Source organism: Thermobia domestica, chromosome 4, assembly GCF_964235325.1.
Source record: "Thermobia domestica chromosome 4, izTheDome1.hap1.1, whole genome shotgun sequence".
NCBI lineage: Eukaryota > Metazoa > Arthropoda > Insecta > Zygentoma > Lepismatidae > Thermobia > Thermobia domestica.
Window position 1 is genome coordinate 15,879,476 of NC_137457.1, and position 13,999 is coordinate 15,893,474.

Genomic DNA, 13,999 nt, shown 5'->3' on the forward strand with positions numbered 1-13,999 from the left:
AGTGGACAATGTCGTGCCTGTGGATTTTCTCGGGGTATTCCCGTTTCCTTCCACTTTCTCATTCCACCAGTTGTTCCATCATCATTCAGTTGCTTTAACTATCGTCTCCCTTAGCTTAGATGGCATGGTAGATGTTAAACTCAATGATTTCTTTTCAAATCGTTTAATGCATGTCTTGAGTCCATACTTATGATAGCCCTGTTCATGTGTTCGCGAAATACGATTGTATCGTGTATATTCTGCTTCATTTTGATGGGCTTTTCATTTCCCTGCAATAATATCGATTGGAGGTATTGATCAAATAATTAGATGCTTTAATGATAATGTTTCATTAAAAAGGGTCCTTTACCTTTAAATTTTATCTTTTAAAGGTTACCCACAATCTGTTTAGTTAGAAAGTAAAGACAGTATAGTGTGATATTGCAGCCAACTTCACAAGAACGAGATTGAACTACAACAGAAATATAATTATAAAACTAAAAGGTTGTGATGTGGTTAATAGAGGTTACTGCAGAAGTCCCTTACTACCCTTTGTAAACGGAGTGTTAATGAAAGAGCAACCATGTAGACACTATAAGGCCTAGGGAACAGTCGTATGACCTTGAACGCAGCCATCTTGAAATCCGACATTTTGAAATAAGATCAAGTTTTTTAAATTTGAATAGTGTAATATGATACATAATTTTGGGCTAGAATTTAATCAGAAAGATAATGGTGAAGTTAGTTTTAAGATACGCACATTTGGGAAAAAGTTACAGGCATATTGTTTATACTTACTATGTGCGTAAGTCCCTTACCTCCGCTTCTAACCCGCGTATTAATGATAATAAGTGGATAAAAGTTTTGGTAATACATATTATTACGCCTAAGTATCCTTGATGCAGTAAGGGTATCGTTGACGGCAGCCATTTTGAAATCCGCAATTTTGAATTAAAGTGAAGTTTTGACATGTGACACCTCATTTAAATAGTAAATTTTCCCCAAAAGTCAATGGTATGCTTATTTTTGTTCTATAGTTAACCAGTATGAATTTAGGACTGCTTCTAATGTGCACCAAACGTCCATTATTCGATCTTTCAAATTGGCAACACTCCTAATTTTCACCGCATGTTTTAAGATTCCAACTGGCACTTTGCAATTGTTGCCATGGCTCATGTTTTCTAAATTTATTACATTTTTTTAAGAGTTGCGATTTGTCAGTTATGAATAGCGTTGGGATAAGCATCCAGCAATCTTTCTGAATTTTGAGGACTTGCATGTAATTATTAATTTCCTAGGCAATGTGATTATTTATTTCCTATACCTGGCCTTCAAAAACTTGTTTTCTGACGAATCATCGCACAACGAAACAACTCCAACTTTGCATTCAGATAATATCGAAGACGTAGCTCGTAATGGATAGCAGACTTCACTTTAATTAAAAATGGCGGATTTCAAGATGGCTGCCGTCAAGGATACCCTAGGCATATGTATTACCGAAGCGTTTATCCACTTATTATCATTAATACGCGAGTTAGAAGCGGAGGTAAGGGACTTACGCACATAATAAGTATAAACAATTAATATGCCTGTAACTTTTTCCCAAATGTGCGTATCTTAAAACTAACTTCACCATTGTCTTCCTGATCAAATTCTAGCCCGAAATTATGTATCATATTACCCTATTCCCTTTAAAAAACTTTATCTTAATTCAAAATGTCGGATTTCAAGATGTCTGCCGTCAAGGTCATACTACCATACGACTTCCCGTAAACCTTATATGTATCTACATGGTTGTTCTTTCATTAACACTCCGTTTACAAAGGGTAGTAAGGAACTTATGCAGTAATTTTTATTAACCACATCACAACTCTTAAAAATTATGGAAAAATAGGAAATATGCATCATGGCAAAAATTTGTCATCACAAGTAACTAATGAATACATGTCCTCCATTTAAAAAAAAAAAAAAAGACAAGTTGGTGATGTCCTTTATAAGTTTATTTGCGTCTGTTTTGTTCATCAGTATGAAATATTTGAAGAAATTCCTGTCTTTTTTCTTTTCGGTCACGATATACAGGGCTGCCCATAATTATCTATATAATGTTTAACAGATTGCGCAAAGAAAGTAGCAACATAACTTGAACATAAAACATGGTCCACTAATTCACCATCCAAATCAATACATGCCTGGTGACGAAGAATAACATCACAAGGAGCTTGACAGACTTGTACTGGTATCCTGTGCAACTCTTCTGTGAAATCTTTCTGTAGTTCGGCCAAATTGCGTATGTGATGTTGATACACTTTGCCCTTTGAAATACTCCATAAGAAAAAGTCAGGTGATGGTAAATCAAGAGATCGAGGTGGCCATCGCTTTGTAATCGATTCGTACCATAACTTGTATTTTATTCTTTAATTTTGTGATTTTATTGTCATATTTATTTGAAATTTACGAAAGTTATTTTTAAAAGTTTATTATTTAGGTTATGTGAATTAAATGTTATTTTTGATTAATCACTGTTTTCTACGGAAGCAATTATGCTCTTAAACGATTTGTATAAAAGTTATGGAGGGTATAAAGTTCTTTTAATTTTTTCACGTAATGATATAGCCCGATAGTTTGTGAAACGTTGTGGAATTGTAGTTTTCATTTCTGAATGGCGAGTCTGGGATTTTGTTTTTTAATTGGTACGCAAGTGCTTTTTATTGTCTTTAAAACCATTATGTGCAGATGCATTTTCGGAAGAAAGAAAAGCTTTTGTCAATAGTAAGTGGCATGTGCCACCGGAGCGTATGTGCATATATGTTTTATTTAAAAAAGGAAACAAAAGAGTGTGTAAAATGACTAAAGAACAGGCATCAACAACAGACAGGAAAGAAAGACATAATTTATTATTGGCTAGTACCGTCATAAATTCTGCCTTACGTAAAAACTGCCGGAGTAAAGATATAAAGTGTTCCATTTATTTTACGTTTTCCTTGTATTTTAATTTAATTTTTTTTTTTTTTTTTGAAACATTAACTGTTGGTATAATTTGGGGTATAGAAAACAAAAGAAACTTGAAAGATAGGTTTCAAGCGAAATCCAAATTATATTTATTATAAAAAAAAGTCACATAATGAAGATAGATGTTTAAGAGTTTGGCACAAGTAACAAATATTGTGTAAGTTCAGTATCGATGTTCCCTGTTCTGTCTCTTCGTGTTTTTTTAGTAACTTCTGTTTTAAATTTTGGTCTTCGCTTCAGTGTTTGAAGACGTCTTTTGAAACTGAGGCTATTGAAAGGCAGTATTAGTGATCTCGACTTATATAATTAACTCAAAGTTGCCTTTGTATTCATAAAAAAAGAAGTAGATTTGTATGTAGGTAGTAGGTGTTCGCTGGTTATTTAAATTAAGTAGGATATGGAAAGGTAGTTTGCTTGTAGGGCTAAAGTTGAAGTAAATGCGGAGAATAGTGAGAGCCACATAACAGCATACAGTTCATTGCCTTGTGTTTACAGAAAGGGAAAGAAGTCAGATAAAAATTATCCGCCTGACGGCGATGAGGCTGCTTCTAAGAAACAGGACAGGGACACATCGGATGCCCAGAGGTATGTAATTACGTTTATAAACGTTTTCATCTTCATTCTAAACTAAACACGAGGATGAGCAAATAATTGACTAGGTCATATAGTAGCTCTAAATCCATAGGTAGTTCTTTAGGTATCTTATGATTGTGTATTTCCTAATTATGAATTTTAAAGTGAAAGACATCCAGTAATTAAGCTGCGTTTTCAGTAAATGCGAAATGTGGATTCTTTTCAATATCTTTGTTGCAAAATCTAAAAAGAGGGTCTCCTGACAGGTGCTTTTATATAAACAAATAATACAGCAGGTTGTTCACTTTATATCCGACCATTTTTGACGGGTGCTCATCTTAAGAAATACCGTGCCACCACGACCGATCATGTTCTGTTGGACCCCCAGCATTTTGAACTATAACCCGGCATCGCAGTTTCCATTGCAGCAAGCTCCGGCACAGGACAGATATGGAAATTCTGTCCCACTTCTCCCTGCAAGCTTTCCATAGACCATCCAGGTTGTGGGAGAGGGGATGTTGAAGATCCCCCGGGACAGTCCAAATGCATAAAAATCTATTAGACTGGCATCTGGGCTTCTCACATGAATGCCCTCAAAGGGAATGACATGAATTCCTAATTCCTCTGCCATTTCCTGATGAAAACGAAGTGATGTTCTGCCGGTATGACTCGAAACCTTGTCCATATGGATCATCATCTGGCTCGCGTCCATTTCATACAATTATGGGATTGTCTGTCAAATAGAAAAGAGTCCGAATGGATTCTTTGAAGTATCTTGTATTCATCTTTACTTTTTTGTCCACCTTACGCATCAGCAACTTAACGTCATATCTGAATGCCGTAACAACCATAAAGCCATGAGGGAATCTTTCCCTGCACTGACGGACTTCTGCGCCTGCCGTCAATGTCACAGTATGTGATCGCCCGAATGTGACCACCAGCAGTGAGATGGACATGATTCGTGCATTGTGACAACTTTCTTTCATTTGAAACAAGCCGGGTTCTTTCCATACAGTTCGTATTACGTTCGGCAATGTAACGCTGTAGTAGGCGGTGTACACGTGCCTTCAACCCTAAGGCGCTTGCGAATTCTTTTGTTCACAGTTGACGGTGAGATGTGGGATCTGTGGCCTATATCACATTGCGTCGAGGGATTTTCTTAGCACACCAATCTACGGGTGTCATTTTGCTTGCAGCCTTTTTCCTGGTAGTTTTCGTATGTGAATGTTTCGTAAAGGGAGTCTGTTGTATGTAACGAGCCATACTAGCTTTCGCAGTAGTTACCCATTCTCCCTATATTCCACAGTGCGTTACGTACAAAAACTTGAGCATGGAAAATGGCCATTACGTAACCCTCCCAATACCGGTTGAATCTTCGCACGATTTGAAAGTACTCACTAACCAACTCTTGCGTAGCTGTAAGGTCAGATACAACACTGCTCCCACTAGCAGACCCATCGTTCCAACATGGCAGCACCGAATCTAAAATGGTCGGATACACAGCGAACAACCTTCTGTACAAGTATATTACAATAGTATGCGCTTCACCATTAGAAATTATTTTGTACGTACTGCACAAATAATCAATCAATCTGTTGTAGCAGTTCTTAAGTGGGAACGAAGGACACACTTTGTAAAGGAATAAAAATTCATTTTTCTCTATTTTCTGGGAAACTGCGCATGAGATTTTAGTTTAAGGCATGCTCGGGACATTATATCGATTGAAAGATGTCTAATCTTTACTTAAATAAGAAATAAAGTTAAAAACTTAGTCATACTTTTGGGATACGTATATATCATTAATCATACTGTGTACTGTCGCCGTGCTAGGTTATTCTGCAGCACCATTTTGTGGGTTTACAAATAAATTTGTTTTTCTTTCTTTTGCTGGAAACTACGTACGGAGAGGATGTAGATTCACCCTTCATTCATTCAGCGTAATTACCGTATTAATGGGTGTATGTTTCGTCTTTGGATTTTTTTCTTTTTTCTCAGCTCTGATAATAGTAGTGTACAATTTTCAATTTAGAATTTCCTTACCTGGCGAGGCGAGTATCACCTCTTCAAGAAATAAACGAGGCAGGTTCGTGTGCATTGTAAAAGACTAGTTTTATTATTGATTTTTATTACTTTTTTCCCCAAGCATTCATGGAATTGCTAATCTTTCGTACAACTTCCTGGAATTTTCCGAATTGTCCTTGAACTTCTGTTCCTTTGTTCATATAAAGAATTTTCGTACTTTTTTTTTTTTTTTTTTTTTGTAATTGTGCACGTGTACGCATTGAAAAAAAAAAAACTGAAATGGCCATTCTACGATTATATCCTTTAGGCTAAAAGAGACGGAGAAATGAAAGTGAATTATTGTGAAATACTGGAATTACATTGTGAGGGGAAACGGGAGAGTCTCGAGAAAACACACGAACAGAATGTTGTCCACCTACACTGATATCTCCTGTATCAAACAAAGAACCTATCGCACCAGAGCATATATATTTTACGTATGTTGAATCCTTATCTCTGTCGAAGTACAAACAGCTGTCAGAATAACATGTATTTTACTATGCTTACAGTACTAATTTATCTCACACACACGTGTGTGAGTGATTATACTGTGATGTACCGCGTTTTTTCTCTTTATTTTTTTAATTCTCAGAAAGAGGCTACATCCTAAGAAGATGCATCTTATTTTTTATATTTCATAGCAAATTGTATTGGCACTAATAAATTATACTTTACCACAAAGCGGCTGCTATTATAAATATATCGTTTGTTTTACCTACTTTAAATTATTGTTGTCAATACAAAGGGAAAAAAATCACGGGATAAATCAGAAATCTTGAGGGCTCCTTTATTTCTCCAAAATGGAAGAAAAGTTTGTGTCGCTGACTCCGAGTGCACCATTGGACTAAGCGATAGAGGCCCATGTTTCATTGCAGGCATATTGTATCTAGATCAAATATTTAAAATGGAAACTGTCATGTAGGGTATTGGTTCTCAAACTTTTCGAGCCTAGCTCTCCTTGGGTGAATGCGATTGTCCTTACCTATGCACAAGGCTGAACGTAAGATTTGGACGAATCAGTCATAAGACAACTTCTTCCAGGTTGATTTTAAGAACTGAAGTTATATTATTGTTTGTAAAAACTAAAATAAAATAAAAAAATGATGATTTCTGTAATACATAATCGGTTTCGTCCAAGTAATAATAATAATAATAAACAGCTAATAAAATTCAAGCATCCCCAAAATAGTCTATCGTGTCTCACTCCTTTTTGTTCCAGCGCTCCCTTTGGAAATGATAACTCCCACATTGGGAACCATTGATGTAGGATCAGGGTGGCTACGCGTGGGAAATTTCAGGAAAAGCGGGAATTATGCATAAATTTTTAAGGCCTTGAAAAAAAAAAAAACCTGGAAAAGTGCATGAATTTTTAAAGAATAAACTAAGTTACAAGTTTGATGCTTTATCAACATTTATTAATATATTAGAATATTTTACAGACACTACATTTCCGGTTGCCGATTTTGCGCTCAGGCTATTATTTCTGTTGCCTGTATGGGACGCCAAGCATTAATTAGCCATTTGCAGGGTTACAAACACACAGAAAAGAATGCCTGTGATTCGTCCAACCTTCACACATATAAGAAGACCACAAGTACCAAGTTCAGCTTCTTCATCAGAAATGAAAAGCCTAGAAACTGTCACGTGTTTAGCTTCCTCGTTAGGTATGAAAAGCCTAGGAACTAATACTTTCATGTTCAGCTTCATCGTCAGGCGTTGTCTGTGATAAATCTAACGGCAATAGTAATCATATTGGATCTTCTGATCTTCACTCAAGTGCCTTCAAGAAATATCTGTTAAATAGTGATGTTACTAGTGCGGAAATTGAATGGTATTTACAAGTAACTGACACAGATCCTTCCGTTCTGCGGAGATGTGCAATTATTTCCCTTGTTATTCCCAGACAATGAAATAGCAGTAAAAATACAACTGGCCGTACTAAGATAGGTTACATCATTTTATTTGGACTAGCACCACAATTTAAAAGGAAACTTACTAACACAATACAGTGTACGATAACAGTCCACGGGGTGTCTACTAATCTGGAAAACATGGAAAACCCGGAAAAGTCAGGGAAGTTTCTACAAATTCTGGAAATTTTTGGTCAAGTAGGTTTATTTCATTGCTTTTACATTTTATCTGCACAATGTTTAGAAAAGAACTTTTCGCTACAACAGAAGGCATCATACACGAAGGCATCATATAAAAGGAGTTGGCAACCCTTGCGTCTGGAGCTCGTGGTTTCTGTTCTCCACGTTAAAAAAATGATCCTCATATCCAGTATTTTAGCTAGGCTATTGCAACTGGGGACTGCCAACAAAATCCTAAATTAACACTTGTTCTGGTCTTGTTGATTTTAATGTAGCGATAAGTTAGAGCCTAACTATGTATGATTAATTTATAAGTTTATGCGTACTTACAGTAATTAGATTTAAAACGATTCCATTTTCTTCGAAGTGCCATTTTCTTCATATTCCATTTTCAGTGCAGTTTGGCGTTCCGCGTGTCTTTTGTGATTTTTATTATTATTTTGGAGGCAATTTTTGTGAATATTTTTGATATGCTTGTAACTTTTTCTAGCAAGTGCTCATATTTTTATAGAAAACGTGAATGTAGTAGACGGAGCTCAGCGATTATTACCACATTTGAAGGAATATGTCGATTCATTTTCAGGTAGTAATTGAGAGCCATCTTGTGACAGCTTTAAAATTGTTAAATCATATCTGAAAGATTCTTTGCTTGGAGCTAAATTAGCTTTCTTCCAAACCGTTGCTGCAGACATTCAACCTTTTCTTATGAAATTTCAGTCAGACTCACCAATGCTTCCTTTTCCTTGTGATGAAATACTTAAACTTCTGAAGTCCCTTATGATCTTATGATTAGATTCTTAAAAAAGAAACATTGTGATTGAGGTATCAAGTTCTGAAGACCCGATGAAAGTTTACCTAGAAGATGGTAGTAACAGGGCTCATAGTGAGTCACTTTTTTTTTTTTTTTTTAACTAAAAGTTACTTTTTTTCAAGTCACTAAAAGTTACTTTTTATTTTTTTTAATTTGTCACTAAAAGTTACTTTTTTTGGGAGGTAAAGTGACTTTTTCGTGTGATTTATGTTTTGCATTGGCAGTTTTCTATAAAAAATTATAAAAATAAATGAAAAAAGGCAGAAACTTGTTACTCATTACTCTTCTGATAGCTTCAGTACTTGCTGCCAGATGTGAAACAGTCAGCTTTATTCTCACTTCAGCTTTTATTCTTTCTAAAGCACAGTGGATGGTTGGTGGATGCTTAAGCTCTGAAGGTGGGGTTGAGAATCCTTCTGTGTCTATTCTTTCTTCTATTACAATACTCCTTTAGTTTTCTCTCGTAATAGTTAACACTCCGCTCAACGTTGCGTGTGTGTATGTTTGTATGGGTCATCATGTTCGTCTTGTGTAATGCTTCTTGTATGTTCTTCTTAAGAGTAGGTGATGAATTTGAAAATTTCATGGCTTTCAGAACTCTCAATGCTAAGTTAAATATAATGTCTGGGATGAAGAAATTCGGAAATAGGCCAGAACTGGTCCTACTTACTTAGAAGCTTCTTACATCTGCTAAGTCTGCTTACCGTAACTACAAAGCATACTTAGGAAACCTAAGAGAAAGCTCAAAAAGAAGTAAAGAAGAAAAGATGAAACAAAACAATAAACAAAGAGAGAGGTGATAGAGAAATTATCAAAGGAAAAGAGGGGCATGATGAGATTATGGTCACTTTTCAACTATTTACAAGAGACCAAACCACTATGAGCCTTGTAGTAAGAATCTGTGTTCGGCTAAACAGGTTGATGTCGGATTTGCAATACGTACAGCATTAAAATCAGAGAAGTTATCTGACTGAAACTCCTTCGTTTTCGGAAGGATTGTTTGCATATTTTAAGAGGTTTTAGTAAGAAGATTCTGTGGAAATTGCCATTGAAATTCAGACTTACTTATGGTGCTGCTCTGCATGCCTCTCTCCCGATTCAGTTTTAAACAAGAGACTTGGGAAGGAACAAATGACCGCAGCATTGGAAGTGCTTGTAGAGAATCATTATTTGTCTGGGCCTGCTATTGATGAACTAAAATGACTCTACAGTGAAATTTGTATTCAAGATTCAGTTATCACAAGAATTAAGAATTTTGACGTGACTAAGGATCGTTTAGATCACTTGTGGTTCTTCATGCTTAACCACACTAACACTAGCAAAAATTTTTCATCGTTCGTCAGAAAAATTCTAGTGTTATCACACGGAAACGCTTCCGTTGAACACAGTTCCTCATTGAATAAGGAGTTTCTTGTGGATAATCTATACGAAGAGTCTTTAGTTTCGCAGAGAATAGTACATGACGCTGTTACGTTCCACGGAGGTGTTCAGAGAATGCCAATCTGAAAACAATAATTAATTCATGCGGCAAGAAATGCAAATGCCATATGGAAAGAGGCTCTCAGAAGGTAGCAGACAACAACTGAGGCAGAGTAAAATCGTGCGAAAGAAAGAAAGAGAGCAGCTGCAGAGTTGGAAGAACTTAAGAAAAAGTATAAAAAATTCCTTGAGAAAACAGTAAAAGAAATCAACGAAGTTGATAAGGACATGAAAAATCTCAAGAGAAAATCCAGTAACGTGATCATAATTGGAAATCTCATGTAGATTTTAGTGTTCTAGATTATAAGAATATTCTGTATTTAGTATTTATTCTACATACAAATACCAAATATAGAATACTTCTATAATCTAGAATACTAAAATCTACAATGTTTGTCAGGATTTGTATCTCGCAACTACATTCTCTTTAGTACCCATATATCTGTGTGTATTGTCGTGTATGTATTAGTCTTACTTCATGTCCTGGAATAATAAAAAATCTAATAGAAGTAAATCCAGTCCAGTTTATATAACTGAGTGTACCTCACAAGTACGTGGTATGAAATGTAAAATCATAATATGCATTTTTGTATTGTATTATGTGTGTTTTGTCATTCACACTTTTTGTATTTGACATATTAGTTTTATTGAAACAAGGAGCGAAGAGAGGTAGCTATAAGGGGAGATTAAGAAATACATTGTGTTTAATTATATTGTTCTTGTCAAGAATGAAAAGGTACTTACTTAAGTTTTGTTCATATTTTTTAAACAGTGTTCAGAGAATAGTGGTCACTTAACTTCAGTAAAATATAGTCTGGGAAATTTTCTGTTTTAATCTGGAAAAGTCAGGGAATTTCATTTGTAGTAAGATGTGAAATAGTAGACACCCTCGTCCACTTGTTATTGGTTTGGATGAGTCACTTTCGAAGTATCTCACAAGTAAACCTTACGTTTGGGTGAATCGAGTTGCTGACTGAGACAGATATGAGAAAGTAGTACTAAATGTGGTCAGTATTTCAGTGAAGTTGTAGGTGCGAAGCTCCAGGGGTTTAGGAGATACAGCTACCAGAACATCACATGGAAGTACAGAATAATCTTCATACAATTCGAGGTAAAATCTCTGTAAGACCTCTTGTAACGACATAAGGTGAATAACAAATATATGGGTACATATTAGGACTAGGAGGAAGTCATATAGTAAGCGTATACCTGACGGCGGCCATCTTGAAATCCGCCATTTTGAATTAAGGTTAAGTTTTTAAAATAGGAATATGGTCATGTGATACATGATTTAAGGCGCAAATTTAATCAGAAGAACAATGGTGACGTTAATTTTGATTTACGCGCAATTGGTAAAAAATTACAGGGAAATTAAATATTGTTGCAGCATATGTATTAGTCCTTTACCCCAGCTTGTAAATTTTGTGTTAATGATAATAATTAAATAAAAAGCAGGTGGATAAATATTAGGTCTATGGCAAGAGTTGCCTTGATGGCGGCCATGTTCAAATCCGCCATTTTGAATCAGACAAAAGTTTTAAACAAAACGCATAACAGTGACACCTTATTAATAGCAAATTTTACCATAAATCCAACGGTATAACCATTTTTGCTTTATCATTAACCAGCATTTGTTATCGCATATAAACAAGTTGCTAATTTAAGGAAAAATGACCAAAGTGGAATTGAGTCATAATTGAACTTGGGTCTTTCTTCCAGAAAAGTCCTCAATTAGTACAATCAATATGTAGTTCAGAAAAGAGTGCATGACTTGCACAAATGCTCTGCTCACAGTGAGCACACCTGACAAAGGCAATCGAGTTACACTTGACACATTTGTCGTTAACAATTCCGTCAAAGCAGTAGTTGTAAGGAGCGATCCATTTAATTTTGTGCTGGTTAATGATAAAGCAAAAATGATTATACCGTTGGAGTTATGGTAAAATTTGCTATTAATAAGGTGTCACTGTTATGCGTTTTGTTTAAAACTTTTGTCTGATTCAAAATGGCGGATTTGAACATAGCCGCCATCAAGGCAACTCTTGCCATAGACCTAATATTTATCCACCTGCTTTTTATTTAATTTTTTTCATTAACACAAAATTTACAAGGTGGGGTATAGGACTAATACATATGCTGCTACAATATTTAATTTCCCTGTAACTTTTTACCAATTGCGCGTAAATCAAAATTAACGTCACCATTGTTCTTCTGGTTAAATTTGCGCCTTAAATCATGTATCACATGACCATATTCCTATTTTAAAAACTTAACCTTAATTCAAAATGTCGGATTTCAAGATGGCCGCCGTCAGGTATATCCTTACTATATGACTTCCCCCTAGTCGTAATATGTACCCATATATTTGTTATTCACCTTTTTTCGTTACAAGACGTCTTACAGAGCTTTTACCTCCAACTGTATGAAGACTATTCTGTACTTCCATGTGATGTTCTGGTAGCTGTATCTCCTAAACCCCTGGAGCTTCGCACCTGTAACTACACTGAAATACTGACCACATTTAGTACTACTTTCTCATATGTGTCTCAGTCAGCAACTCGATTCACCCAAACGTAAGGTTTACTTGTCAGAAAAATCAAATGGACGTCAATATCAGATTTTGGGACATTACTAAGGGAAAAGTTTGTACTCGTTACCTGACCCTGCTTTCCTTGGACGAAGTAGAACCTCAGATCTAGGAACATTCATGGACTCGATGAAACCCCTTGATGTCAAAAATATATCAGGTTCCTATGGACGGACCCACGGTGAATTTAAAGTTCCTTCAGGAGTTTAATACATTTCTGAAGTCAGAAAAACGTGACTCTTGTCCTTTAAACTTAGGCAGTTGTGGCTTGCATACATTAAATGATGCTTGTAAAGTTCGTATGGTCGCAGTAGATTTATTTGTTTATAATAGGTTTCAGATACAGCACTAGGCCATTTTACGCTGAAACATTTTAACATTTTGATACCATAAGAATTGAATATCAATTTGAGCTCAAGATGGTACAGCACAACAGCAACATTACAAAAATAGCATATTTATAGAGAATCTGAATATATATTCATTTGAAAAAACGTCTACAGTTTCTGGTAACTGATTATAAGTACTGACAATTCGATTTAGAAGAGACCTATGGACAATATTTACGCTCGTCGCTCGAGTGTGAAAGAGGTCACTTGATCGTGTTGTTCTAGCGGGTACGCGAAAATTGATCTGACTTAATAACTGTTCACATGATATATGGCCATTTACAATTATGTGCAGAAATATTAGGTCAGAAATTGTTTCTTACTAAGGGAGGTTTAATATTGAGGGAATTTAGAACGTCATTTTGTGGAAGTGTTCAAAGGTGAGGTACTCCATAGGTTACGATGGCTAAAAAGAAATTAATTACAGATTTTTTTTTCAATAAGTAGGGCAGGTAGGAGACCAGATAGGAGAACAGTACTCAATAGTGGGAGCAACATATGACTTACAGAACAAACTTAAGGAATTAGGATATTTTATGTCAGTGTCCTAGTTTTCTCACACCAGTACAAGATATTTTGCTTATATGACCTGCGAAAGTAAACTTACTGTCAATGATCACACCAAGATCTCTGAAAGAGGAAACAGAATTTGTTCTTATGACCAATTTTGTAAATGTGGTTTATAGGTTCCTTGTTTAGAGAAATCGTAAGAAAAGTACATTTGTCGATGTTTAAGCTAAGTTTCCTAGAGTTAGACCAGTGGAGAAGGATTGAAGCATCATACTGAAGAGCAAGAGCGTAGTACTCTGATTGAACTTGTCTGTAGAGTTTGCAATTATCAGCGAATAGAAGAATATTGGTAGAGCTGTTTGTGAACAAAGAAGGCAGATCGTCCATGTATAATAGGAATAGAATTGGACCCGCACACTGCCTTGAGGAACTCCAAAAGTTATGGGAAGAAAGTCAGAAAAGTAACCTGAAACTGAAAATCGTTGTGTCCTATTACTGAGATAGTTTTCTG

General features: G+C 35.6%; 1 protein-coding gene across 8 annotated transcripts in view; it reads left to right on the plus strand.

Moving 5' to 3' along the window:
- Positions 1-13,999, plus strand: part of Ars2 (arsenic resistance protein 2) — a 126,950-nt gene that overhangs the window by 13,021 nt on the left and 99,930 nt on the right. For 5 of the 8 annotated variants that reach the window (XM_081755283.1, XM_081755280.1, XM_081755286.1 and 2 more), the window contains exon 3: positions 3,484-3,573. The exons of the other annotated variants lie outside the window; for them this stretch is intronic. In XM_081755283.1, the coding sequence (XP_081611409.1) occupies positions 3,484-3,573 (90 nt within the window). The remainder of the gene's footprint in view (positions 1-3,483; positions 3,574-13,999) is intronic. 8 annotated transcript variants of the gene reach the window in all.